A 27,808-nucleotide genomic window follows, 5' to 3' on the forward strand; every position below is an offset into this window, starting at 1 on the left:
TTCTCCTTGTTCTTTCTGTCAACTCTATTAAAATCTCTGTCCCATTTTCACTCACCAACTCTATCTCAAGCCTGATCTTGAATTCCACCTCTGGCTCCTAACCTTAACACCCAAGGCTCTGCTACTGATGAGTAGAATTTTAGTGTTCATGCACTTGTTCCCAGATAAAGAACCCTCGCCTTAAACTCCACCCTCGCCATCATATTCAGCCTGTGAGACCCTAATGGCTTTGGTGTTGCTCTCAGCTATGACCCCAGGTTCCAGCAGGAGACACTTACCCTCCTACAAAATATAGAGAAGGTTTCACCATCATCCATGGAGAGTAGGGGGAGAAAGAGTGAACTGGTAAGTTAAATAAGGGATTGGAAAATTCTAAAAACTGGGAGAAACTACCCTCCTTTTCTAAGAGACTTAATTGTTTCTTTTATTTCCTGTGTTGAGTATTTACTGTTCCAAATATAATGGTAAACAATTTACATACATTATCTTATATAAGTATTATTTGTTTATGTCAAATACTTGGATCTCAGATAACTTAAGTGGTTCTCCCAAGGTCACAAGTCATTAAGTGTTAGAACCATGAACTCTCTTTATCACTGTGCTACATTACTTTTGCTACTTCCATCACTCTTGCACAAACTGCAGAAAGTTACCAGATCCTTCCGTCTTCCATTTCCACAGGAAGCTGTCATTTCTATGCTTATTATCACCACCTTCACTGCCATAAATGACCCTGTGGAGATTTCTCTCAATGCCTTTTTTGTTTGGCATGTGGCCCGTGTAGAAACACTCTGCCCAGCATCTAAACACATTTCTCTCCCACACAGTGTGCTTTACATGTGTCCTTGTTTCAGAAATATGTTTTCCATCTCTTTTGTAAGGAAATATCTTACATATGATATCAAGAGCTTGACATTTGACATACAATAACTGATCAGAGATTGATATTCTCCAGTCTCCAAGTGTTTCCCTGTATCTTCAAATGAAGTCTCGCCATGACATTTTCGACGGTTCCACTGAGTGCACACCTGCAAACTTCAGTCTTGTTTGCACTCCAGGGAAGAGGCAGAGCACATCTGGATATCTATCCCTTTCTGCCTGGTGTACATCATCGTTGTCCTAGGAAATGGCACCATTCTTTCCATCATCCGGATTGACCCTGCTTTGCACCAACCCATGTACCTCTTTCTGGCCATGCTGGCCGTTGTTGAACTTGGTGTCTCTATGAAGTGTGGTACTCATGTTCCCACTGCTCTTCCCCGTGAAAGGTCTGCTTTTCTGGGGCTACAACACCCTCACACACTCTTACTGTCTCCATTCAGATCTAATCAAATTGCCCTGTGGAGACATCCGCCCCAATAGCGTCCTGGGTCTGTTTGTCATTACCTCCACATTTGGGCTGGACTCCTTGTTCCTTGTTCCTTAGGTGTTGATTCTTCATAGGGTACTGGGAGTAGCTTCTGGCGCTGGGAAGTGGAGGGCACTCAACACGTGTGTCACACGTCTGTGCTGTTCTTGTGTACTATGTGCCCATGATCAGCTTCTCCTTGCTGCATCCTTTGAGTGGCAATTACCTCCACTCTTCCAATCTGTCATGGCCAATGCCTACATGTTCTTCCCACCTGTGGTCAATCGGGTCGTCCATAGTATTATACCCAGGAAATTTGGAATAGCATTGTCCGTACACTGACTAGAAACTGGGATGAGGTCTAATCAAGACAGATAATACACTAAGAACATAAAAACTTACATCAGGTCAATTGGCTGGATATGAGCCCTGAAAATGGAAAAATTCCATAGTTTATTATTGCTTATGAATAAGGTACAAGGTTTAGTAGATGAAGAAAGTAAAGTAGCCTCACCTTTCTCCCTGAAAATAGAGAATGTCATTACTTTGATGTAAGCTTTTAGAAGGAGGCATGGGCCATGAGATTTTTCCTGGTGAGGAAATCATTTGACCATTCAATACTTAAATACTTGTTTCCTTTGTTTTTATTCCCCGAGGGATAGGCAGATTGGGTCCTAGGGATGTTTTTGTTTCCAAGTACATGCAACTTAGGGATACATATTTGTGAGTGGAAAAGAATCAGGACACAAAAGAGTGTGTGTTATTATTATAATGGGTGTATTACGACAGTGGTTCCTTCTGATGGATTTGGAGGTGACCGAATGACTGGGGAAACACATGAGAACATTTGCCAGAAGATGGAAATGCCATATGTATGTTAGGATTGGAAGGTACATGGTTGTATTCATTTGTCAAATGGTACAGCTCAGGTTTGCACACTTCCATGAATGTCAATTTTACTTCTAACCCTCTAAATAATAATAATGATGACGATAATATTAATAACAATAATTATTGGGGTAGATACTGGCTGTGAGTATGGAAGATAAAAGAATGGTATAAGGTTGATAATTATTGCAGCCCGGTGACGGGTAGATGGAATCTCATTACAATGCTTGTTTTGTGCCTGTTTAAAGTTTTTGTAATTAAACAATTTGGAAACATACTAATTGTGCTGATACTAAATATTCATTGAGTGTGTGCCCTGAAGAAGAGACACCTTTCAACTGGTACCTTACGGAGTGATTTACACAGGTGAAAATAATTTAGTACACAGAACAAATATTTGCAGTCAAACCTATTTGACTTTAAGAAACCATTTTGTTTTTAATTAGCTAATGGTTAGAAAAAACAGTGACCTGAAAACAGTGGTTTCAGCAGGAAATGACCAAAATATGTAAGCCTCTACTTTTTTCATAGCTCTGGTAGACACCAATCTTCCGGTAGTAGACATTAGGAGACCTGCTTTTGATCAACAGGAAGGGAGGGAGGGAAGGAATAATTTGAGACAAACTTCCTAGACAGGGTCTGCAGGACTCACCTTTTCTCGTTTTTTTAGAACTCATCATTTGTTGTCATGATTAAAGATATACTAATTCTTCTCCACACATTTCTAAAAATTTGAAAGCATATATCATATCTTCTTTTTATTTGCATCAAGTTCAGAATGGCATGATTGCCTCTAATCTATGAGGCATAAAACGCCTGCAATCTGAAGGAAGAGTGCAAGAAAAGCGGAAGAAATGTATGAAAAGGAGGGATGGAGAAAAGTTCAGTCCAATGTGCAACAACTGATTCACGGCTCAGTATGGAAGGATTTAGAAATGTCCATCATAACTGGTCATTTGAGAAAATCACTGAATTTACAAAAATAGCTTCAATACAATAAAAATCTGAGGAAGGAGACTGCAAGAGAATTAGAGTGAAATATGTGATAGAAAGCCCTGGTGGATACAGACTTTTCTTTCCAGAAGTGCCTAAGTGAAACATGGGTCAAAAGGATACTTATAGAATTCATGGCATAGAAACATGCCTACATTTAAAGGTTCTTTAGATCTTTTTCCAAAGGAGGACAGCAGGAAAGGAACTGAACTCTTAAAAAATACAACATGGGTACTTTAATTTCTCTGCATTTACCCCGTGGGAAAGCGAAAAGAGGAGAGCAAGGAGATTCTGCAAGTGTTAGAAATGATTTCAGAGACATGAGATGTGATTGGACCCAAGGGGTCTTAATTATGAGCTGCTGGGCCTCCTGTGGCTTGGGCTACTGGCTAGGAAGTCTCTCAGTCCGTGTTCAGACTGGGTCCTTCTCACATTCACTGTTTGAGTTCTCTACAGTTTGAGTTCAATAAATTTATGCTGCTGCCTCAGCATGATACAAACCTTGCTGGGAGTTTTCATGGAGATGAACCCACCAATATGATCTCAGATAAACTGACAGAACAGGGAGCATGTCTGTTCTGCAGCAACAGAAGAAAAGCAAGAAAGGCTCTCCCAGAGATACTTCCCACGTATTGGCAGATAGCCCAGCAGCAAATGGCTCAGAGTTCATGACATTGAAGAGGGCTGTTATAGAGGGTGCAGATAGAAAGAAGAGGCATGGCCAGCACGAGATGCAAGTGAATGAGATGGGAATCTCAGGAGGAGAAAGAGTGGATGACAAGTGAGTGCTGAGTGATTGTATTATGAAGACTGACCTTGGTCTTCAAGTGTCTGGTAAGAGCAGAACTGGCTCCCAACAGGAAAGGGCGAGGAAGTCTCACTCTGGCCAAATTCACCCCATAATGTTTCATTTCAGGCTTTTCCAATGATAACCACTCCAACCCCCCACTCTGTACTCATGCAGATCCTCTCCCACCTGCCTTCCCACCATCTGCACCTGTCAGGTAATGCTCCTATGTCAGCTCCTAACTCTTGAATAGGTCAGACAAGGTGATCATTTCTAAAGGATTTCTATGCTTTGGAAATCGAGGACTTTGCTGACTGACTAGTCTACCCTAAATACATGTCAGGTGATACAGCCTGTCTTCATAAATGGTCCTTCTGACTATGATTCCTCACTAGAGTTTTAGCAGCATAAAACACAGCTATTGCTGAATTACTGGTTTATTTGGTGACTTTCGGTATATGTTTAAATTTTTAAAAATAATGTTTTTAATGTTTAGTTTTGAGAGAGACAGAGGTAGAATGCGAGTGGGTTAGCGGCAGAGGTAGAATGCGAGTGGGTTAGGGGCAGAGAGAGATGGAGACAGAATCGGAAGCAGGCTCCAGGCTCCAAGCTGTCAGCCCAGAGCCCGACACGGGTTTGAACTCATGAGCTGTGAGATCATGAACTGAGCTGAAGTCAGATGTTCAACCGACTGAGCAACACAGGCGCCCCTAAATTTTTTTAATGTTCATTTTATGTATGAGAGAGAGAGAGAGATAATGAGCCAATGAGGGGCAGAGAGAGAGAGAGAGAGTGAGAGAGAAACAAAGAGAGAGTTCGAAACAGGCTCCAGGCTCCCTGGTGTCAGCACAGATCCCAACACAGGGCTTGAACTCATGAACCGCAAAATCATGACCTGAGCCAAAGTCAGTTGCTTTACCTACTGAGCCACCCAGGGGCCCTAACATTCAGTATATGTTTAGATGATCATGAGCTTGCTGACATAATGTAACACTGTTGGAGAGACTAGAAATGAATGAAATAACTAAAAGCTGTTTTATACAGGATAGCAACTATTTTTTTTCATAAATGGTTGTTTGTTTGTTTAGAGAAGAGCATGGGAAGGAGCAGAGAGAGAAGGAGAGAGAATGCAGAGCCTGACATGGAGCTCAATCTCATTAACCATGAGATCATGACCTGAGCCAAGATGAAAAGTTGGAAGTGTGGGGCACCTGAGTGGCGCAGTTGCAGTCCCTTAAGCCTCAGACCGTGGCCAAGGTCATGACCTCACAGCTCAGGAGCTGGAGCCCTGCATGGAGCTCTCTGCTGTGAGTGGATCTTCCCCACCCCCATCCCCGCTCCCCTACTTGCATTCTCTCTCTCCAAATAAATAAACATTAACAACAACAACAACAACAACAACAACAACAACAACAACAACACAGAATGGGATACTTAACTGACTGAGCCACCCTTGCACCCAGCAGATATTTTTCTATTGTACAACTTGAGAATTTCATGATTTTAGATATGCAATTCTTAGAAGCAATGATCTTTATCAGAAAAGAACTTTCATACAGGCACTAAGAACCCAAGTTTTGAGGAAATTCAGTCATCAGGGAATTGAAGCAACTAAAGTTTCCTTAGTTGCTCTACAGCCCTCTCTCCTGCATCATTTCTGGAACCCCAAGGTCTGCCTTCTGTCTTCCATTTCTACTTCTATCTTGGACTCCTCTTAAGGAGACTGTCTTTTCACCCCTTTATTTTTATTCATTCTTTAGGCTTGAGCTCACAGTACGAGTGAAGCAATCAAATGGTCTGCATATTATTAAGAATCAATGAGCCTAAACTTGCCAATATTTTGGTGATAGTAACCTGAGCACTTTCAACCCCAGAAACTAACCTTTATTCTGGCTAAGTTACCTGTTCACCTATTTCCCCTAGTCAGCAAGAATGAGTCCTCTTGCCTATGCACTGTTTCTCTAGATTTTTTTGCCTTCTAGAGATTCCTCCCTTCTAGTCATTCTGAAGCATGTATTTCAGAATTTCCATTATTTGAAGTGTACAATTCATGTCAAAGAATTCTGCCATTACTTACATAGGCAAAATAAAATTTTTACTTATAATGTAAAAATCAGCATGGAACTTTGATTTAGATTAAGATTACATGGATTTGATCATCTTTTCTCAAGCTCTATTTCACATTTTTTTAAAAGGACAGCCAGTCCTACATAAATACATAATACACAGATACAGTTATCTCAATATATTATGTTCCTGGGTGAAGCTATGTCTATCTCACTTCTCTTTCATAGGAAGCCTTTTAAACCAAAATACTGGTTAGAGTCTGATTATGTGATTGTCTAAACTGACGGTTTCTGACTCAGAGAGTTTGGGGGAAAAATAGAACACTAAGGTCAGCTTAAATGTGGGATAGGGAGAGATTTATTAAAATCTGATTAAAGTGCAATATCCAAGCAAATAAACAAGTATAATTATTTTATCCGCAGGTCCAGAAGGACATAACCGAAAGATCAGCAATTTACTCCTTTATCCACGTCATCTGGGTGTTTCTAATGCAGTTGGCCTGCCCTGTACATAACTTCTAATTGTGGTACACTACTTATGGATGTCCTTCTTGAAAACAGTGATGTGTATCTATGGATCTTTTTCCTTTGATAATATAAACAAGATGGATGAGATGTCTTTGAATTCTGACAAAATCACAGAAACTCACTATGATGACTTTGAATTAAAACAGGAGTAGATGAGAAGAGTGGCCCTGACTGAGAACCTTCTTTCATTTTCATCTGGAGGCCAGAGGACATTATGTCCGTTTCCAACATCACCGTCTTCAGGCCTTCTGTGTTGACGCTGATAGGGATCCCAGGCCTAGAGACTGTGCAGTGCTGGACTGGGATTCCATTCTGTGTCATGTATCTCATTGCTATGATTGGAAACTCCTTGCTTCTGATCATCATCAGGTCAGAGCGCAGCCTCCATGAGCCCATGTACATTTTCGTAGGCATGCTGGGAGTCACAGATATTGTACTTGGCACGAGCATTGTGCCCAAGATGCTTGGAATCTTCTGGTTTCATGTGCCAGAGATTTATTTTGATTCTTGCTTGCTTCAAATGGGGCTCATCCACACATTTCAGTGCATAGAGTCAGGCATCCTCCTGGCCATGGCTCTGGACCGTTATGTGGCCATCTGTTATCCACTAAGACATGCTGCCATCTTCACCCACCACCTAGTCTCCCAAATAGCGGCTGTGGTAACACTCAGGGCTGCCCTTCTCGTAGCCCCATCTTTAGTACTGATAAAATGCCGGTTTCAGTTTTACCATACAACCATCATCTCCCACTGCTACTGTGAGCATATGGCCATTGTGAAAATGGCTGCAGAAAATGTACGGGTCAACAAAATTTATGGCTTGTTTGTGGCATTCACCGTTGCAGGGTTTGACCTCATATTCATCACTTTGTCCTACATACAGATATTTGTTACCGTTTTTCGTCTGCCCCAGAAGGAGGCTCGGTTGAAAGCATTCAACACATGCATTGCTCACATCTGTGTATTTCTCCAGTTCTACATCCTTGCCTTCTTCTCCTTCTTCACACATAGGTTTGGTGCTCATGTTCCCCCTTATATCCACATCCTCTTTTCTAGCCTCTACTTGCTGGTCCCCCCGTTTCTCAATCCACTTGTCTACGGTGCCAAGACCAAGCAGATCCGGATTCACCTGATAAAGATGTTGTATTCACAAAATGCACTGTGATTAACATCTTCAACCTTCTCCTTTATGCAAAATAAGAATCTCTCAAAACAGATTAAAACAGAAAAATGCATATTATTCATAATATTTGACTTGTCTCCTTAATTGTTTTGTGAAATTTGCCTGCATTTTAGGCAGTTTTCAATCACAGCCCATGACACCTATCAGTCAGTGAGATTTAGATCCTACTAGGTAATGAGAATGGGAGTGGTAGAAACAGCAATAGTGAATATGTATCATTTACCTTTTTTTTTCTTATTTTGCAATTCCTGATTGAATTCTCTCATTCAAATATTCTCCACAAGGTACCACAATATCTATTTCTCAATGAATCTCCAAGCACCCAAGACTCATTGTCTTGGATTGTCCAGATACTTGATGAAATCATGTTATTGATTCTATTTGTTTCTGGATCATCTTCATCATCTTTAAAGTAAATGACAGGAGGGGTTCCTGGATGGCTCAGTTGATTAAGTGTCCAACTTTGGCTTAGGTCATGATCTCCTGGTTCATGAGTTCAAGCCCTGCACTGGGTTCTTTGCTGAGAGCACGAAGCCAGCTTGAGATTCTCTCTCACCTTCTCTCTCTCTGCCCCTCCCCACTTGTTCACTTCCTTTCCCTCTTTTAAAATAAATAAATAAACTTAAAACGTAAAATTAATGAGAGGAAGCATTTTGTTCTTATTCAAACAAAAAACCTAAAGAAACAAAAAACTGTATTCAATCTAATGACACATAGTCATCAAATTTCAACATTTCTGGTGTCATTCAGGGCATTAAGGTTTAAACGGTATGACCAATGCAGTATTCTATTTCACAATTCAGTACTTTTTATGCCCAGTCACCATTTATGTCTTTATTAATTCCTAAAGTGTTATAAAAACCCTACAATATTATAAATGTATACTCAAGAATAGAAGCATATTCTATTGTGTTATATTAGTTTCAGATGTGCAATATAGTGATTCCACACTTCCATACAACACCTTGTGCTCATCATGACAAGTGGACTTCTTAATCCCCATCACCAATATAACCCATCCCTCCACACACCTCCATGCTGGTAACCATCAATGTGTTCTCTACAGTTAAGAGTCCTTTCTTGATTTCTATCTGTCTCTTATTTTTTTCCCTTTGCTTGTTTGTTTTGTTTCTTAAATTACACATATGCTTGCAATCATGTGGTATTTGTTTTCCCCTATAGGGGGGCTGATTCTTAAGGAATGACAGATGAATTGCTGGTAGGTAAGGACATACCATGCCAGGTAGATGATCCTGGAGCTTAAATAGAGAATCAAGAAATGGCACAGTTTTTCTCAATGTAATGCACAACTTGTAGAGACAAGAAAACTACAAATGTCAAGAATGGCTATGGACACTATGCGAAATGGGTGAACTTTATTCTGAAAGCTATCATAGGTCACTGGCCAGTTTTGACTCCAAATGCGCATGTGTGTGAATGTGTGTATCTATTTGACATATGGCAGCGTATGTTCTCAGTGGACTTAAAACATTATGCTTTTAAATCACTCAAGGTTATTGCGTTAATGAACACATAAAGTGTTCTGTCCAAATTAATGACTTGAGAACTTAAGGCTTGTGGGCTGTTCCAAAAACCTGATCTCATGGATCATTTTTAAAAAGAGCATGGAAAATATTCCCATGTGTGCAGGTGTCCATACTTTTATTTATGACACTTAAATCAATGTGTACATAAGAATTTATTAGACTGCACGTCACATGGATGTAGATACTCTGGCTTGTTTTATGGACTGGGCCTTATCAATGAATACTGAATTTGATCACTTTGTGAATCTAGAGGCTATCTTGAAGCATCTTTGGAGGCTGTTTTAAATGTCAGTATGTATTATGGATTGAGCCTAAATATCCATCAACTGATGAAAGGAGAAAAAAATTGTGGTTTATATACACAATGGAATACTACTTGGCAATGAGAAAGAATGGAATGTGGCTTTTTGTAGCAACGTGGATAGAACTGGAGAGTGTTATGCTAAGTGAAATAAGTCATACAGAGAAAAACAGATACCATATGATTTCATTCTTATGTGGATCCTGAGAAACTTAACAGAAGACCACGGGGGCGGGGAAGGAAAAAACAAGTTAGAGAGGGAGGGAGACAAACCATAAGAGACTCTTAAAAACTGAGAATAAACTGAGGGTTGATGGGAGGTAGGAGGGTGGGGAGGGTGGGTGATGGGCATTGAGGAGGGCACCTGTTGGGATGAATTGGGTGTTGCATGGAAACCAATTTGACAATAAATTTCATATGAAAAAAGAAAGAAATGTCAGGATTTATCAGATAGGATTTGCTTGGATAACCAATAGGCGTTGTGGTTCCTTAATAACAATTTCTTTGAAATAAAAGTAAAAAAAAACATCAGAAGTGATTTTAATATTCTAATCAGAGTTCAGCAAACTTTTATGCAAATAAAGTTTGGGTTATCGTGGGCAAAGAAACATTTAAAGACTATTTTGTAAGTATTTATATAAAAAACGACAAAGCATATTTCCACAAAGATTTCGATGAAATTATATATAATTATGAATCATTTATAATTGACACTAATAACAATTAGGTGTGTACTTTTCTGTAAAGAAAGTCTACTAATCAGGGGAAGGTGGAAATGTCCGTCATAAGTGGTCATTGTGAGAATACTACTGAATTTACAAAGCTTCAATAAATAAAGATCCAAAGAATGATACTACTAGAGAATGAATGTCAAATGTGTGATAGAGATCCATTGTGGATACAGGTTTTGTCTCCAGAAGTGTCTCAGTGAAAGAAGGGTCACAGAATACTTATTTATATGTAACTCATTGGCACAGGAACATACATTTAAGTACATTTAAGTGTCCTTTCGATCTTTTTCCAAATGAGGACAGCAGAAAGAAACTGACAAAAGTAAATGTAATTACTTAATTTTTACAAAAATCTTTTTATTTTGTAAGGAATGTCAAAAAAAAAGATTACATATATTAATTTCTCTACATCTCCACTGTGGGGAAAAAGAAATGAAGAGACCAAGGGGATTCTGCAAGTTGCAGAAATGGCTTCAGGGACATTAGATGTGGATGGACAAAAGAGGGCTTCATTATGAGCTGCTGGGTCCCTGGAGGCTTGGGTGAGTGGCTAGGAAATCTCATATTCAGACCTCCTCCCTCTCCATGTACACTGGGGAACGTTATACTTGCCAATTCAAGCTTAATAAAGTTATGTTGTGTCTAGCAAATTACAGACCTTCCTGTGAGTTTTGTTGGAGTGTGATCCCACCAACAGGAGCTCAGACACATTTACAAAAGAGGGTGTAAGTCTGTTTTTCGGGGACAGAAGAAAAGAGGAAAGTCTATTCCAGAGATGTCCACATTTTGGCAGATGGCTGAGCAGCAAATGGATAAGAGTTCATGATATTTACAGCGGGCTGTTCTAGAGGGTGCAGAGAGAAGAAAGAGATGCTGTCAGCATAAGCACAAGTGAATGAGATGAGAGTCTCAGGAGGAAAAAGAGTGAATGACAGGTGAGTGATGAGTGATGAGTGATGGTGTTACGAGGACAGACCATGGTTTTCAGGTGTCTTGTAAAAACACAACTGGCCCCCAACAACAAAGCATGAAGTCTCTTTCCTCAATTTCACCCAATAATGTTTCACTACCAGCTTTTCCAGTGATAACCACTCCATCCCCCCTGCTCTGTACTCACTTAGGTCCTCTCCCACCTGCCTTCCCACCACCTGTGCCTGTCAGGAAATGCTCCTACATCAGCTTCTTTCTCTTAAATATGCCAGACAATGTGAATTCTAATAAAGGATTTCTCTTCTAATTCTGATTAACTCTAGAAAGAAGAAGTGAATGAAAGAATCCATGATCGAGGTATCTCTAGGATTAAGCATTGGGGAGCAAAGCTTTGGAAAATCAAGGAAATAGTTGACTAGTGTATTCTAAATATATATGAGCTGATACAGACTTGCTTCTGGAATGGTCCCTGTTGAGTGGGTTCCTTCACTGAGGTTTAGCAACATAGACCACAGCTCTTCCTGCATTACTGGCATTTTTGGTGACAATAAGTATATGATTAAATGATCATGGGCTTGCTGACAGAAAGCAACAGTGTTGGACCAACTAGGAAAGAGTGAAACAACTGAACCCTGCTTTTCACCAAATAGAAACTTTCTAATGTAGCTTGAGGCTTTCTAATTTAAGATATGTGATTTTTAAAAAGCAATGATCTTTTCAGATACAAATGTATCTGAACTAGACTAAGACCCAGTTTTCGGAAAAGTCAGTCATCAGTGAATCGAGGTGATTAAATGTTCTTTAGTTGAGCCCTCTCCTCCATCATTTCTGGTATCCCAAGTCTGCTCCCTATCTTCCATTCCTACTTCCATATTAGACTCTTGTTGAGAAACATGTCCTTCACCCCTTTATTTTCGACTCATTTCTCATGCCTGTGCTCATGAAATTCAAATGTTCAAGTGATATATATTTCATTAAGAATTAATGAGCTTACATTGGCCAAATCTCATGCTACTGGCAGCTGTGAGCAGTTTAAGCCCAAGAACCTAGCCTCTAGTCCATGAATTACCCATGTACGCATTTTCCCACACTCTGTTTTCAGGAAGATTGAGTCCCCTTGCCTCTATACATTGTCGCCTCTGAGTTTCCATGTTTTCTAGAGATTCCTTCCATCTAGGTATTCAGAAATGGGTATTCCAAAATGTCAGCGATTTAAAGCACACCACTAATTTTCAGGAATTCAATTGTTCATATGTGGGCAAAATACAATAGAGTTTTACTACATGTAAAAATGGCATGAATATTTCACCCAGACTCACCAAAAGTTCATGGGGTTGGATGATCTTTTCAAAGCGCTTCCTTTACTTTCTTTTGAACGGACTTCTGGGGAAGGGAAGGAAATATAAGATAAAAACAGAGGGGAACAAATCATGAGAGATTCCTGGGAATAAAGAACACTCTGAGGGTTACTGGAAGGGTGGGGGGGGGGATGGGTTAGATGGGTGATGGACATTAAGGAGTGCACTTGTTGGGATGAGTTCTGGGTATTATATTTAAGCGACGTATCACTAAATTCTACGCCCGAAACCCTTCTTACACTATTTGTTAACTAATGTGGATTTAAATTTAAAAAGTGAAATTGCTATTGGAAAAGAAAAAAACAAAGAAAAGAGAGACATCCAGTCTTACGTAGATACAAATGCTATAGATAGATGAACATATTGTGCTCATGGGTGTCACCAGTTTCTGTTTTCTCTTTCATAGGGAGTTTTCTCACTTAAAAAAATCAAGAAATAAACAGAAAAAGAGCCTCCTCGGTGTCTCAGTTGAGCATGCCATTCTTGATTTCAGGTCAGGTCAAGATCTTGGGGTTGGTGAGCTCAAACCTCATGTCAGGCTGTGTGCTGATGGTATGGAGTCTGTTTGGGTTACTCTCTCTTTCCCTTCTCTTTGCCCCTCATGTGATCTCTGTCTCTCTCTATTAAAAAAAGCACCTTAAAATATAAACCTTATGGAGATTTATCTACTAATGTACTTGTCAGAGTCAGATTTGTTGATCCAAAGTGTCAGTTCCAGACCTAGACACAATGGGAATAACAGAATATTATCAGGTTGTTAGAATGTGGAGTACGGACATTCATCAAACTCTGCTTGAAATGACATTTCCAAGCAAGTTTAACAGGTATAATTATTGTAACCCCAGGTGCAGAGGGACATAACAGAGAGATCAGCAGTTACTCTGTTACCCACGTGATCTGGCTGGTTGTAATGCAATTAACTTGCCTTCTACATAACTTTTTGCGCTACACTACTCGTGGATGTCTATCTGAAAAGAATAATGTGTATCTGCGGATTTTTTTCCTTCCATAACATACATAAGAAGGATTATATGATCTTAGAGTTCTGACAAATTCAGAGACCCACCATGATGACTTTCTCCAAACAAGAGTAGCGGAGAAGAGTGCCACTGACTGAGAAGCTTCTTTCATTTGCTTCTGGAAGCCCAAAGACATTATGTCCATTTCCAACATCACCGTCTTCATGCCTTCTGTGTTGACGCTGATAGGGATCCCAGGCCTAGAGACTGTGCAGTGCTGGATTGGGATTCCATTCTGTGTCATGTATCTCATTGCTATGATTGGAAATTCCTTGCTTCTGATCGTCATCAGGTCAGAGCGCAGCCTCCATGAGCCCATGTACATTTTCGTAGGCATGCTGGGGGTCACAGATATTGTGCTTGCTACCACCATTATGCCCAAGATGCTCGGAATTTTCTGGTTTCGTGTGCCAGACATTTATTTTGATTCCTGTTTGCTTCAAATGTGGCTTATCCACACATTTCAGGGCATAGAGTCAGGCATCCTCCTGGCCATGGCTCTGGACCGTTATGTGGCCATCTGTTATCCACTAAGACATGCTGCCATCGTCACGCGCCGCCTAGTCACCCAGATAGGGGCAGTGATAACACTCAGGGCCGCTTTCCTAGTAGCCCCATGCCTAATACTGATAAAGTTCCGGTTTCAGTTTTACCATACAACCATCATCTCCCACTGTTACTGTGAGCATATGGCCATTGTGAAACTAGCTGCAGAAAATGTACAGGTCAACAAAATCTATGGCTTGTTTGTGGCATTCACCATTGCAGGGTTTGACCTCACATTCATCACTTTGTCCTACATAGAGGTATTTATCACCGTTTTTCATTTTCCCCAGAAGGAGGCTCGGTTGAAAGCATTCAATACGTGCATCGCTCACATCTGTGTCTTTCTCCAGCTCTACCTCCTTGCCTTCTTCTCCTTCTTCACACATAGATTTGGTGCTCATGTTCCCCCTTATATCCACATCCTCTTTTCTAGCCTCTATTTGCTGGTCCCCCCATTTCTCAATCCGCTTGTCTATGGTGCCAAGACCAAGCAGATCCGCATTCATGTGGTAAAGTTGTTCTCTTCATAAAATTCACTGTGATTAACTCCTTCAACCTTCCGTCTTAGTAGCAATCTCTCAAAATTAACTATAACATTTAAAAATCCAGACTGTCGGGGTGCTTGGGTGGCTCAGTCGGTTAAGCATCCGACTTTGGCTCAGGTCACGACCTCACAGTCTGTGAGTTGGAGCCCCGTGTCCAGCTCTGTGCTGACAGCTCAGAGCCTGGAGCCCGTTTCAGATTCTGTGTCTCCCTCTCTCTCTGCCCCTCCCCTATTCATACTCTGTCTCTCTCTGTCTCAAAAATAAAATAAATAAAAATAAATAAAAAATAATAAAAATAAAAAAAAATAAAAAAATGCAATTCTTCAGTTTTGTATATTTGTTTTGTTTAATTTGTCTGCATTTTATGGTTTTCATATCATTATACCCCATGACAACTATTATTCGGTCGGTTTTGGGATGCTACCGCCTAATAAGAGGAATAAACATAAAGATCAAAATAGTGAAAATATATTGTTACCTTTCCTCTTTTATTTTTTATTTCCTGGTTGAATTTCTTCTCTATGGATTCTTCTCCAGAAGAATTCATAAATATGCATCTATCACTGAAATTAAATGCAGCCAAACTCTTTGTTTTAGAATGTGCAGGTACTCAAAGAAAACAAGGTGTTCATGTGGCTTTTTAGTCACCAAAAGGTTTTTTGAAAGTGAATCTTGATGTAAACTGTGGGCTTTGGTTAATAATAATGCATCGATATTGGCTCAATTGTTTACAAATCAGACACGCAATCGTTAAGTTTTTATATAAAATGGGAGTAGTAAAAAGGACACACTAGTAGCTTCAAAAGGGAAACAAATAAGTTAGTAAACAAAGAGCTGATACCTATTGGATTGGAAAACAGAATGGCCTTGCTGATTTCCACAGTGACACAGGATCTAGAAGATAGCATAAAATCCCTGTGAAATGTTGAGGAAAGCTACTGGGATCCTGACGATAACAGTAGACACTTGTATCTCAGTATGTTTACACGTTCCTTGCCCTCCCTCAATCGAAAGGGCAGAAGAAGAGCCAACCCATATTTTCACAGATAGGGAAAAAAACAATCTCCTACTTTCTGAGCCAGCCCCCAAGCCACACCACAAAAGACTGTCTAGGGAGAGAGGGTTGGGGGACAGTAGCCTACTGTTAGCGAAAACACGGAAAATACCACAAACCCCGACACAAATGCCAAAAAAGAGAGTCCACCCTGTCATGGAAAGTAATGTCAACAGGTCTGAGGCCTTTTGAGTCAGACATTCCTCAAATGGGGAATTAATAGGAGTATTTGCAAGTGCATGGAAATAGGTTTCAAAATACTCTTGAGCAAGTGTTGATTTTGTGGGAGGAAAAACCATGACAGAAATGGTTGTCAGTTAAAACAGACGAAAAACTAGTAACGAACTTACTCTGAAAGAACCCCCTCACTCTCCTGTATACAACTGTTATCAATATTCCTGGAAAACAGGAAGCATTTCCAGTGAAGAGCTTCTGTCGAAAATAGAAAATAAAAATAAAAATAAAAATGTTTCTGGTGATAAATGCTCTGTCTCCCCTGCATGAACACCCACACAACACACACAGACACACTCACACACCGGTGTGTCCTAGAGAAACTACATTATATTGCTTTTATCTGAAGTCATTCTCTCTATGAATAATTGGTAGATATGGGAATAAAATAAGAAAATAAAGACAGTAGAGAAATAGACAAGAAATAGATCATATGATATAAGAATCGTTTAAAGTTGGGGTGCCTGGGTGGCTCAGTTGGTTAAGCTGCTGACTCTTGATTTCATCTCAGGTCATGATCTTGCAATTAGTGGGTTCAAGCCCCACATCAGGTTCCGTGCTGATAGCACAGAGTCTGCTTAGGATTCTCTCCCTCTCTCCCTCTTTCTCTGGCCCTCCCCCGTTCATGCTTGCTCTGTCTCAAAAATAAATAAACTTAAAAAAAATTAAATTTAACAAATTGTTTGCAGTCAGGACCAAAAGAAAATTATGAAATCATTTCAAAATGTTTGCTATGTTATAATTGTTATCTCTTCTGTGACAAACCATCCCCAAACTTAGTGTCTCCAAACAACAATGACTTATTGTTTCTCACAATTCTGTGGGTCAACAATCCACGTAAGGCTTGACCGTATGGTTCTGTTTCCATAAGGAGTGGGCTGTGGTACCTCAATAGGCAGCATTCAACTAAGAATTCAGCTTCAGCTGAGTTGAAAAGTCCACGGACTTCAGTCCCATGCCTGGTGCATTTGGGCTCATCTCCACAGTCACCCTCTCACCATGGGGATAGCTTCTTCATACTATTAGTATGATTTCAGTGGAGTTCTATTCCTAATATGGGTGCCTGGCTTTGAATAAAAAACAAGGTAGAAGTTGCCAGACTTCATATTACATTGGCTCAGACAGCTGAGAACATCACCATCATTCCTGCTACATTATGTGGTCACAAGAACTGTCATCCCAGGTTCAAGGGGAGGAGGATTGGGCTCCACCACAGAAGATAGCAGCAGCACACACAGAGAGATAGAGAAGGGCATGATTGTAGTCAGCTTCTCAGATTACCTTCCACAGTGTGCAGAAGGGAAAAGTGAACCTATTGTAATAGGAATGGAGAAAGAATAATAACCAAGAGAGACAAAACTCATATGAGGGTCCGTGATAGATACAGAAAAGACAAAAAAGGTTTACTACATATATGAAAGGATTCTCCAAATTTTTTTAAAAGCAAAATCACACAATAAAAGAAATGTGAAATTAAGATTATGATTGTAATTAGAACCTTAGCCCTACCCCCCAGACAATCCCAATGCATTTAAAGAAAAGTTACCCGGACAGAGAAAGTTTAAAAAGAAAAAGGAAAAGGAAAAGAGAGGCACCTGGGTGGCTCAGTCAGTTAAGCGTTCGACTCATCATCAGGTCATGATCCCAGGTGGTAAGATCAAGACTCATGTCAGGCTCCACGCTGAGCACTGAGCACTGAATAGGGATTCTTTCTCTCCCTTTTCCTATGTCCCTCGTCCACTCTCTTTGTCTCTGAAAGAACAAGGAGGAGGAGGAGGAGGAGGAGGAGGAGGAGGAGGAGGAGGAGGAAAGGGAGAAAGAAAAGAAGAAGAGCAGCTCAGGCTGAGAAAATAAAAATCCACATAAAAATCCAAATAAAACTCTCTATGGTAGCTAATGGCATTTCTGGACCGTTCTGATGCGAATTCTACCACGTGACCAATGGAAGAGAGAGAAAACCAAGGAGCCTTAAAATTTCAAGGTAAGTAAGGTGACAGAATCCAGTCTTAGGTACCCTCTCAAAAGCATACAATCCTTCCACATGTGGCATTCACAGTCTACATTTGCAGATGCCTCCATGGGAACAAGACAGTATTGCACTAGCAGGAATCTCTGCCATGCAAAGGAGATCTGGGTACTCAATGCAAGTGTGTGCTAACTTGGATGTCCCAGAGTGCTGGACCAAGGAAACCCTGCACATGCTGTAGAGGGAGAGAAAGTGGGCGTGTTTCTCCCAGGAGCCAACTCTGGGCCATCTCCTTCCACCAGTGTGTAAAGTTCAGTCCTCTGGGGACTGAAGGTCTAGGGCCTGAGAGATGCCTAGAGGAGGTATAAATAGCTCCACATTTGCTGTTTGTCTTCTGAACATCATCTTGCTTTTATTTTTCCCTCTCAACCAGTTAAATACCTTCAGGATCCAAGAAAGTATAGGTAAGTAAGCTGAGTTTTGCTCCGCAAAGACATGTAGAAAAAGGCACCTGGAAACACAGGAAAAAGAAAGAAAGAAAGAAATCTTAGGGAACTCCAGAGGCAGCTCCGTCTTCCTAGCACCTGATCATCTTGTATTTCTCTCAGCCTTGCCCTATGAGGCATTAGGCATTGGATATGGCTGTAATGGGACTCGTGGACAATTGTAGTATCTCTTTGTGCTCTTTTCCTAAATGGGCCATCTGCAGCGGGCACAAATGGGCATTTTTCCTTTTAGAATATGTTACGCAATGGTTCTTTTTCTTTGAAATGTGGCCCTGAATGCTGTGCATAGATGCAATGAATTTGGAGTCAAGTTCCAGTAGTAAAAGCAAGGCTTCGTAACTAAACAAGTCTAGTAGTTAAAGACAATGCATATATATATGTATGTATGTAAATACATGCACGCATTTCCCCCTAAAATTTGCTGACTATTCATTATACATCAGGTGCTGAGCTAAACACAGATTAAAAAACTGAACCTCAGAGATTTCAACTCCCTTCCCTATATAACAAAGACGTTACACTGAACATGAGGCTAGAATAGAACCCCATTTCTTTTTGTTAATGTTTGTTTGTATTTGAGAGACAGACAGAGTGAAAGCAGGGGAGGGGCAGAGAGAGAGGGAGATACAGAATCCAAAGTAGGCTCCAGGCTCTGAGCCTGAGCTGTCAGCACAGAGTCTGACCCAGGGTTCCAAGGGCTCCAAGTTACAGACCATGAGATCATGACTTGAGCTGAAGTCGGACGCTTAACCAACTGAGCCACCCAAGTGCTCCTAAAACTCCATTTCTAAGCCAAGTTCACCATGCTGAACCGTCTGCACCTGTAAGACAGAAATGATAGATTGGGGGTGAAAATTACCAATTCACATTTGTGTCTAGCATACGAAAGTAAGTCTTGGCCTTTATGGATACTCTAAATTAGCTCAATCTCTGTCTAGCGGATCCGAAGCTTAAAGTCCAAAAATTTGAACTTGTTCAGTGTAATAATTATTTTAATCTTAATGATGGTAATTTTGTAAATTCCCTAATCTCATCTGTTGCTGAGTTAAAAATGTATCTGACTTATGTGGCAACCACCCTAACATACTGACCCACATTTGTAATTGATGTTTACTTTTAGGTGTTTTACAACTGGAAACCAAGCTTCCCATGAAGTAGTTTTTAGTGGTAATACAGTCAGAATAGGATGTTGCCATCACTTAAATATAATTCTATGGGCCCCAGACGTACTCAATCCCTATTAACCACACTGCCTCTATGCATATATTCACGATTCAGTCAGAATCTGCCATAAGTAATATTATAAAAAATGCTTCCCGGAGGTCCAGAGTTATAAGTTGGGGAGCTGCAGTGATAATGCTATATCACAACAAAAAGGAACACAATAAAATAGATCACTCACTGGTGTCCCAAAAGATCACTGGGGAATTTGAAGAAAATCTGTAAAATTTGTCTTATGTCCCTTCTACCTCTGTTTCTGTTTCCTCCATCATTTAGACTCTCTACTCCCCCATCTCGGATATCCTAATGAAGCCCAACTCACTAAACATCCCCTCCCCATAACTGCACTTCACTCACAGAAGCTGAAAGTCTGTGGAATATTTTGCATTTGTTGGAATAACAACAGTATCCATGTTGAGGATCATTGTAAAGGTCTTTTCAACAGGCTATTGTGAAGATTTAATAAGGTGATATTTATAAAGTGCTATGGCACATATTAAGCACTTATTAATGTGAAGCATTTTTGTCCCAAGATACGACTTAATTCTTCCATGGAAAGAGTCAGAGTGCAATATTAGGCGCATTAATACATCTCACTATCTTTTCACAGAGAAGAAAATATTGTGAAACAATCTAATCAGACGTCATTCAACCTAAAGTGGTGCTGCCTCTCAATCCTCAGTCAGCCCTGTGGTCTTTAATCCAGATACTAGGTCTGGAATATACTGCCCCAGATGGCCCCTTTCTCTTACAATCACACCCATCCCCAGGATATGTGGTATGTCCTGACTGGAATCCCAGGACTGGAAGATTCTCATACCTGGATCTCCATCCCTATCTGTTCTATGTACATTTTGGCTGTCATAGGCAACATCTTCTTGATCTTCCTGATTGTAACTGAGCGCCGTCTCCATGAGCCTATGTATGTCTTCCTTTCCATGCTGGCCTTATCAGATGTCCTGCTCTCCACAGCCACAGCCCCCAAGATGCTGGCCATCTTCTGGTTCCATTCCACGGATATATCCTTGGGAGTTGTGTATCTCAGATGTTCTTCATCCATTTCCTCTTTGTGGCAGAATCTGCTATTCTCCTGGCCATGGCATTTGACCGCTATGTGGCCATCTGTCACCCACTGAGATATACCACAATCTTAACCTCCTCAGCCACTGGGAAAATTGGCATCGCAGCTGTGGTCAGGAGCTTTATCATCTGCTTTCCATTCATCTTCCTGGTACACCGACTTACGTATTGCGGGAGAAACATCATTCCCCATTCCTACTGTGAGCACATGGGCATTGCCACATTGGCATGTGACAATATCAGTGTCAACATCATTTATGGCCTGACTGTGGCCCTATTGTCTACAGGACTAGACATTGTGTTCATCATTATGTCCTATGCGATGATCCTTTGCACAGTGTTTCAGATACCTTCCTGGTCTGCTAGATTCAAGGCCCTCAACACATGTGGTTCCCACATCTGTGTCATACTTATGTTCTATGCCCCAGCATTCTTTTCCTTTTTTGCCCATCGTTTTGGGGGTAAAACCGTCCCTCAGCACATCCACATCCTGGTAGCCAACCTCTATGTGGTAGTGCCCCCTATGCTAAACCCCATCATTTACGGGGTGAAGACCAAACAGATTCAAGACCGAGTAATTTTGCTTTGCTCACCCATCAGCACGCATTGTTAAAATGAAGAATAATGCGAAACGCTGGCTATTTCTGAATAAACCCCCCTGCCCCACTTCTCTCTCTTTCTTCTCTCTCTCTCTCTCTCTCTCTCTCTCTCTCTCTCTCTCTCTCACACACACACACACACCCACACACACACACATACACACACACTGAATGAGCAATGGGAATAAAGAGAATCCATAAGTAACTCTCAATAAACCAGAAGGATAATAAATGCCAAAGTTTCCAATGTATTTTCCTAAAGCACATAAAATTTTTGAGAAAAATAAATGAATGATATTCTCAATTCTCCTAGATATCCTATTATCTTGCAATTTAACTTATTCTTAAGCATACATAAGATAACGTAAGAAACACATATGTTAGGGTTAAACCCAGATGGAATTGTCTTGGGTAGATCTGGGAAGTGAAAATAGTGACTCACTGAGTGTTTGTATAGACAGTTGAAATTCTGCTGAAATATAAAACACTCCCACCACAGTCAGTAATTACTTGGGCCAAGAACATAAAGCCACAATAAACAATAAACAATAATTATTTCTATCTGTACCTGTCACGGCAATTAAAATGTGAGTTCTAAAGGGATATTTTCTGAATCTCTGATACAAAGTCTATGTATAGAAAAGGCACACCGTATAGGTTTATTGAATGAACAGATAATACTGAATGAAAACAAGTAATAAGTGAAATCAACCCACCTCAGACCACTTTTGTTCCCTACATAGTGATGACCTTGGGGCCAAATCATTAATGAAGCATCCTGGTGTCAACAGACTTCACCAAGGGAGGGACTAACAGATGAAAAATACCATACCCAGGTCCAAAATTAAAAGGCAGTGGAAGACTAAATACAATGTTTGCACATATTTGTATTTAAAAAGGTTCTATTCACACCAAATATTATTTTATAGAAGCTTGTCTCCAGATTGTACCGTAATTTCTTCATTCAAGATAGTATTTTTACAACCTCTCCTTCAGCAGGCCTTAGCACATGCTCTGAGAATGTGCAATCTGACCTTATATACCCTTGAAGATAGACAAACAATGAACTTTCAAGCATTACCTTGAACATGTGCAACCTTTTCCGGGTTAGCCTCTTTTCTTTGTTTTTCTATTATGTATATATGATGTGTGTTTGTATACACTACACACATTAATATATGTACAATGTTATATACACATTATAAAAACACACATATATACACATGCATGTTCATGATATATATATGATATATACGTATATATACATCTATATATATGATATATATGTACATATACATATATATCATATATATATATAATATCAGATATATATATAAAACAATCAATGTGGGAAATGAACGTGTGTTGCCTTGACCCTTGGAATCCTGGACAACTACTTTGGTTTGAAATATATGTTATATTCACTTGAATTTGAGCAAGGAAATCTATTTTAAGAGTTAAAAAAAACCCTTTGATATGAGAAATCCTGGTTTGCCAGTCCCACACTAACTGTATAAAATTGTCCTGTTATGTAACTATCGGTTCTTGACCAATAAAATGGAATTATTTTAGTACCTTCCTTACTGGCTTGACAATTAAATGAAATATGTCATATGATGTATTTGGAATTTAATAAAAGCAAATTTTATTTTGATGGTGTTGGTAACTTTTATGAACAGAAACATCAAAGAACTGATCTCACCAAACTCAACATAGCCCTGCTAACAATAATTCATAGAAAAATGGTTGGAATGGGTCATCATCATAGATATGGAAGTCACATAAAATGTTGCTAAAAGTTGTAGCAAATAGGATTCTGGTTCAGAAGTAAATTCTCCAAGGATTTAAGGGGAGTCAGAGAGGAAATAGAGTACAGAATGATAACAAAATATATTTAATGAGTGGTGTAAGTGAGCCTTCAAGGAGAAAACTTTTTAAGGGGGTGCCTGGGTGGCTCAGGTGGTGAAGCATCTGACTTCGGCTCAGGTCATGATCTCATGGTTTGAGGTTTGAGCCTTGTGTCGGGCTCTGTGCTGACAGCTAGGAGGCTGGAGCCTGCTTCAGATTGTGTCTCCCTCTCTCACTGCTCCTCCCCCACTCAGGCGCGCTCTCTCTCTCTCTCTCTCTCTCTCTCTTTCTCTGTCTCTCTCTCTCAAAAATAGATAAACATTAAAAAATAATAAAAACAAGAAGAGTTTTTTAAGCTTGAGTTTTGGCAGTGAGGAACTAAGAAAATACCAATTTCCCACCCAGAATGTATGAAATATGACAGGAATAAACAATGATTGAGTCGTCAGCCTCAATTGTAGAGAAGCTTTCAGGGTGAGGGCTCAGGGATTGGTAGATGCTGATGGAGTCAGGATATCACTGTGTGTGCTGAGCTGGTAGAAGCACAATCACTGAGTCGTTGCCCTGGAAATTTTGAAGGGGATGCTCCGTATCCTACCATTCTACCATCTTCTTGACCACAGAGTCCCCCGCTGGGTCACAGTGAGTAAGAAAAACGGTATACCATGCACGATAGAAACGGAGAGCCCTGGAGGGGCTTAGAGAAAACTGACCTACTCTTCCAGGTACAATTAAAAAAGAAAAAGAAGAAGTGGAAGAAAAAAAGCACTGAGAGATTGTTAAAGTGAGTACAGTGTTTCATGAGAGGAAGACACCGGGTCATTTAATATCAGACTCTGAGACCCAGCGAGTTAAAGAATACATTACCTGGGTAGCTGAGCAGTAGCAGATATAGAGATACTATGGAGTCAGAACAAATCTTCCTCTGATGGTTTCTGCTCTGCCCTAAGTGGTCTCAGACATGGTGAAACGCTGTGACATGAAGCATAGGGTATTAGGAAAATGTATCCAAAAGTGGGAAGAGGCTAAAGACACTAGTTGGCCATGTCAAAACTGTTGCAGAATATCGTGTTATAATTGGGGTTTTAGCTAATATAAGTTAAGGAAGAATTAGAAGTGGGGAAAGAAGAAGACAAATCCTAGGTTTTGTGTCTTAATTTATTTTTCCTTATTTCTGTATTTAATTATTTTCCTAGTCTTTGTAAAGCCAACAGAGTTCCACAAGAATGGCATACTAATCCATATTTACTTATCCTGGATTGTGTGCTTGAAACGTGTTCAGGGGTAGACCTTGGGTAGTCTCATCACAAAAGAGAAAAAACATAGGAAAATGGTACAGGTGTGAAGTGATGGATATGTTGATTGGCTTCGTTTTAGTGAGTTTTTCATAATGTATACATATATTGGGTCATCAGTTACACACATCCGTTATAAGCAATTTCTGATTGTCACTTATACTTCAGTAAACCTGGGGCAGGGGTGGGGGAGAAGACATTAGTGTCTTATTGTGACTAGAATGATTAGAAAAATGAAGTGGAAAATGACATCATTTAAAATGGTAAACAAAACTGTACATGTGTCTGAAATACATGTAGGAAATATTTATTGCATATTATTCATTGTAATGATAATATGGCATCCACAATGATCTACAAATTCCCCATAATCCCAATAAATGCTAATATATTTTATCATTTCCATGCTGATATTTTTTTCAAATTTTTATTATGGCAAAATATCTGTACCATAAAGTTTGTGATAATAATGATTTTTAAGTGTACGATTCAGAGCAATTAATCATATTTGCAATGTTGTGTTCCTATTGCCACCAGCAGCAAAATCTTTCATCACCCAAAACAGAAACCCTATGCCTCTGAGCAATAATTCCCCACTCCCTTGCTAACCTCTAACCTACTTTATATTTCTATGAATTTGTTTACTTGTAGAGGTGGAATCATATAATATTTATGTTTTTTGTCTGGCTTATTTCGCTGAATATAAGTTTTTCAAAGGTCATGCATGTTGTAGCATGTTTTTATCCTTCATTGCTTTATACTGATGAATAATGTTCCCGATATATATATATATATGTGTATATATATACATATATATATATGTATATATATACACATATATATATACATACACATACACCCACAATCTGTGTGTGTGTTTGTGTGTGTGTGTGTGTGTGTGTGTGTGTGTGTGTGTGTGCGTGTGTATACATCGTTTTGTACATTCATCTATGGATGTGCAGTTTGGTTGCTTCCACCAATTGCCTACTGTAAATAATGCTGTAATGAACATCCATGTACAAGTATGTCTTTGAATACCTGTTTTTTGGGGGCGGTACATACTCAGGAGTGGAATTACTGCATTACATGTAATTCTGTGCCTGAGTTTTTAAGAAACTGCCAAACTGTTTTCCACAGAATGTGCACGATTTTTCATTTCCTCTGGCAATGTATGATGGTTCCAATGTTCCCTATTTTGTCAAAACTTGTTAGTGTTTTAATTTTTTAACTGTGTTTTACATTTCCTTATTTATTTTTGAGAGACAGAGAGAGACAGAGCACAAGCGGGGGATGGGCAGAGAGAGAAGGAGACACAGAATCCAAAGCAGGCTCCAGGCTCCAAGCCAACAGCACAGAGCCTGACCTGGGGCTGGAACTCACAAACCGCGAGATCATAATCTGAGCCGAACTCGGACGCTCAACCAACTGAGCCACCCAGGCACCCCTAGCTATTAAATTTTTAAAAAAATTATACACATTTTAGTAGATGTGAAGTGGTGTCTTATTGTGGTTTTGATTTTTATTTCATGTGCTATTGGCATTTGCATATTTTCTTTAGAGGATTAATTATTTATCCTTTGCCTATTTTTAAATTCGGTTGTTTATCTTTTTGGTTTTGAGTTGTTTGAGTTCTCTGTATATTCTGGGTATTAATCCCTTATTAGTTATATAATTTGCAAATTTCGTTTTGTAGCTTATCATTTCACTTTTTGTTAATGTCATTTGATAATGTTGAAATTTTAATTTTGATGAAGTCCATTTATCTGTTTTTTATTTTTATCCTCAGGCTTGGGTGTGGCTTTTGAGAATCTATTGTTCAATCCAAGGTCATGAAAATGTACCTCTATGTTTTTTCCCAAGAATTTTATGATTGTAACTTTTATATTTGTGTCATTGCTCTATTTTTATGCATTCTGAGTTGTAGTGTTTATGTAAAAGAAAAACATAGAAAGTAGTCAGCAAAATTAAAAAAATTACTTGACCAATTAGATACGAACTTATGTATTATAAAATCAGATACTTGCAGCACTGTGACTCTGACAAAATAGGCATTGGATCCAACAGCAGGATACAGAATCAAGATATAGATCTACATTTACATAAAGATTTAAAATGAGACCTATAGTTGCTCAAAATAGTTGAGGAAACTCCAGGCTATCCATTAACACATGTGTTAAAAGTGGTTTCTACATTTGTGAATAACTAAATGAAATCCTTAATCACCCAAGTCCCCAAAACAAATTCCAGATGGAGTTAAACTTCTCTCCTTTCTCCTTGCTCTTTCTGTCAACTCTATTAAAATCTCTGTCCCATTTTCACTCACCAACTCTATCTCAAGCCTGATCTTGAATTCCACCTCTGGCTCCTAACCTTAACACCTAAGGCTATGCTACTGATGAGTAGAATTTTAGTGTTCATGCACTTGTTCCCAGATAAAGAACCTTCGCCTTAAACTCCATCCTCGCCATCATATTCAGCCTGTGAGACCCTATTGGCTTTGGTGTTGCTCTCAGCTTTGGCCCCGGGTTCCAGCAGGAGACACTTACCCTCCTACAAAATATAGAGAAGGTTTCACCATCATCCATGGAGAGTAGGGGGAGAAAGAGTGAACTGGTAAGTTAAATAAGGGATTGGAAAATTCTAAAAACTGGGAGAAACTACCCTCCTTTTCTAAGAGACTTAATTGTTTCTTTTATTTCCTGTGTTGAGTATTTACTGTTCCAAATATAATGGTAAACAATTTACATACATTATCTTATGTAAGTATTATTTGTTTATGTCAAATACTTGGATCTCAGATAACTTAAGTGGTTCTCCCAAGGTCACAAGTCATTAAGTGTTAGAACCATGAACTCTCTTTATCACTGTGCTACATTACTTTTGCTACTTCCATCACTCTTGCACAAACTGCAGAAAGTTACCAGATCCTTCCGTCTTCCATTTCCACAGGAAGCTGTCATTTCTATGCTTATTATCACCACCTTCACTGCCATAAATGACCCTGTGGAGATTTCTGTCAATGCCTTTTTTCTTGGCATGTGGCCCATGTAGAAACACTCTGCCCTGCATCTAAACACATTTCTCTCCCACACAGTGTGCTTTACATGTGTCCTTGTTTCAGAAATACGTTTTCCATCTCTTTTGTAAGGAAATATCTTAAATATGACTATCAAGAGCGTGACATTTGACATACAATAACTGACCAGAGATTGATATTCTCCAGTCCCCATGTGTT

General features: G+C 39.6%; 3 protein-coding genes across 3 annotated transcripts; all 3 read left to right on the forward strand.

The window, feature by feature from the left end:
* Positions 1–6,824: 6,824 nt before the first annotated feature.
* Positions 6,825–7,775, forward strand: LOC109260005 (olfactory receptor 52A1-like). Its single transcript, XM_019437993.2, has one exon. The coding sequence runs from the start codon at positions 6,825–6,827 to the stop codon at positions 7,773–7,775; it is 951 nt and encodes a 316-aa protein (XP_019293538.2).
* A 6,041-nt stretch (positions 7,776–13,816) lies between these two features.
* Positions 13,817–14,755, forward strand: LOC109260043 (olfactory receptor 52A1). The gene has a single exon (XM_019438029.2). The coding sequence runs from the start codon at positions 13,817–13,819 to the stop codon at positions 14,753–14,755; it is 939 nt and encodes a 312-aa protein (XP_019293574.2).
* A 5,724-nt stretch (positions 14,756–20,479) lies between these two features.
* LOC109260006 (olfactory receptor 52Z1P-like) lies at positions 20,480–21,444 on the forward strand. Its single transcript, XM_019437994.2, is given in 2 exon segments — positions 20,480–20,774; positions 20,777–21,444. Coding segments are annotated over 2 exon segments (957 nt in total). The 5' UTR covers positions 20,480–20,485.
* The last annotated feature ends 6,364 nt before the right edge of the window (positions 21,445–27,808 follow it).

Source organism: Panthera pardus, unplaced genomic scaffold, assembly GCF_024362965.1.
Source record: "Panthera pardus isolate Hobbes unplaced genomic scaffold, ASM2436296v1 HiC_scaffold_12, whole genome shotgun sequence".
Taxonomy (NCBI): Eukaryota; Metazoa; Chordata; class Mammalia; order Carnivora; family Felidae; genus Panthera; species Panthera pardus.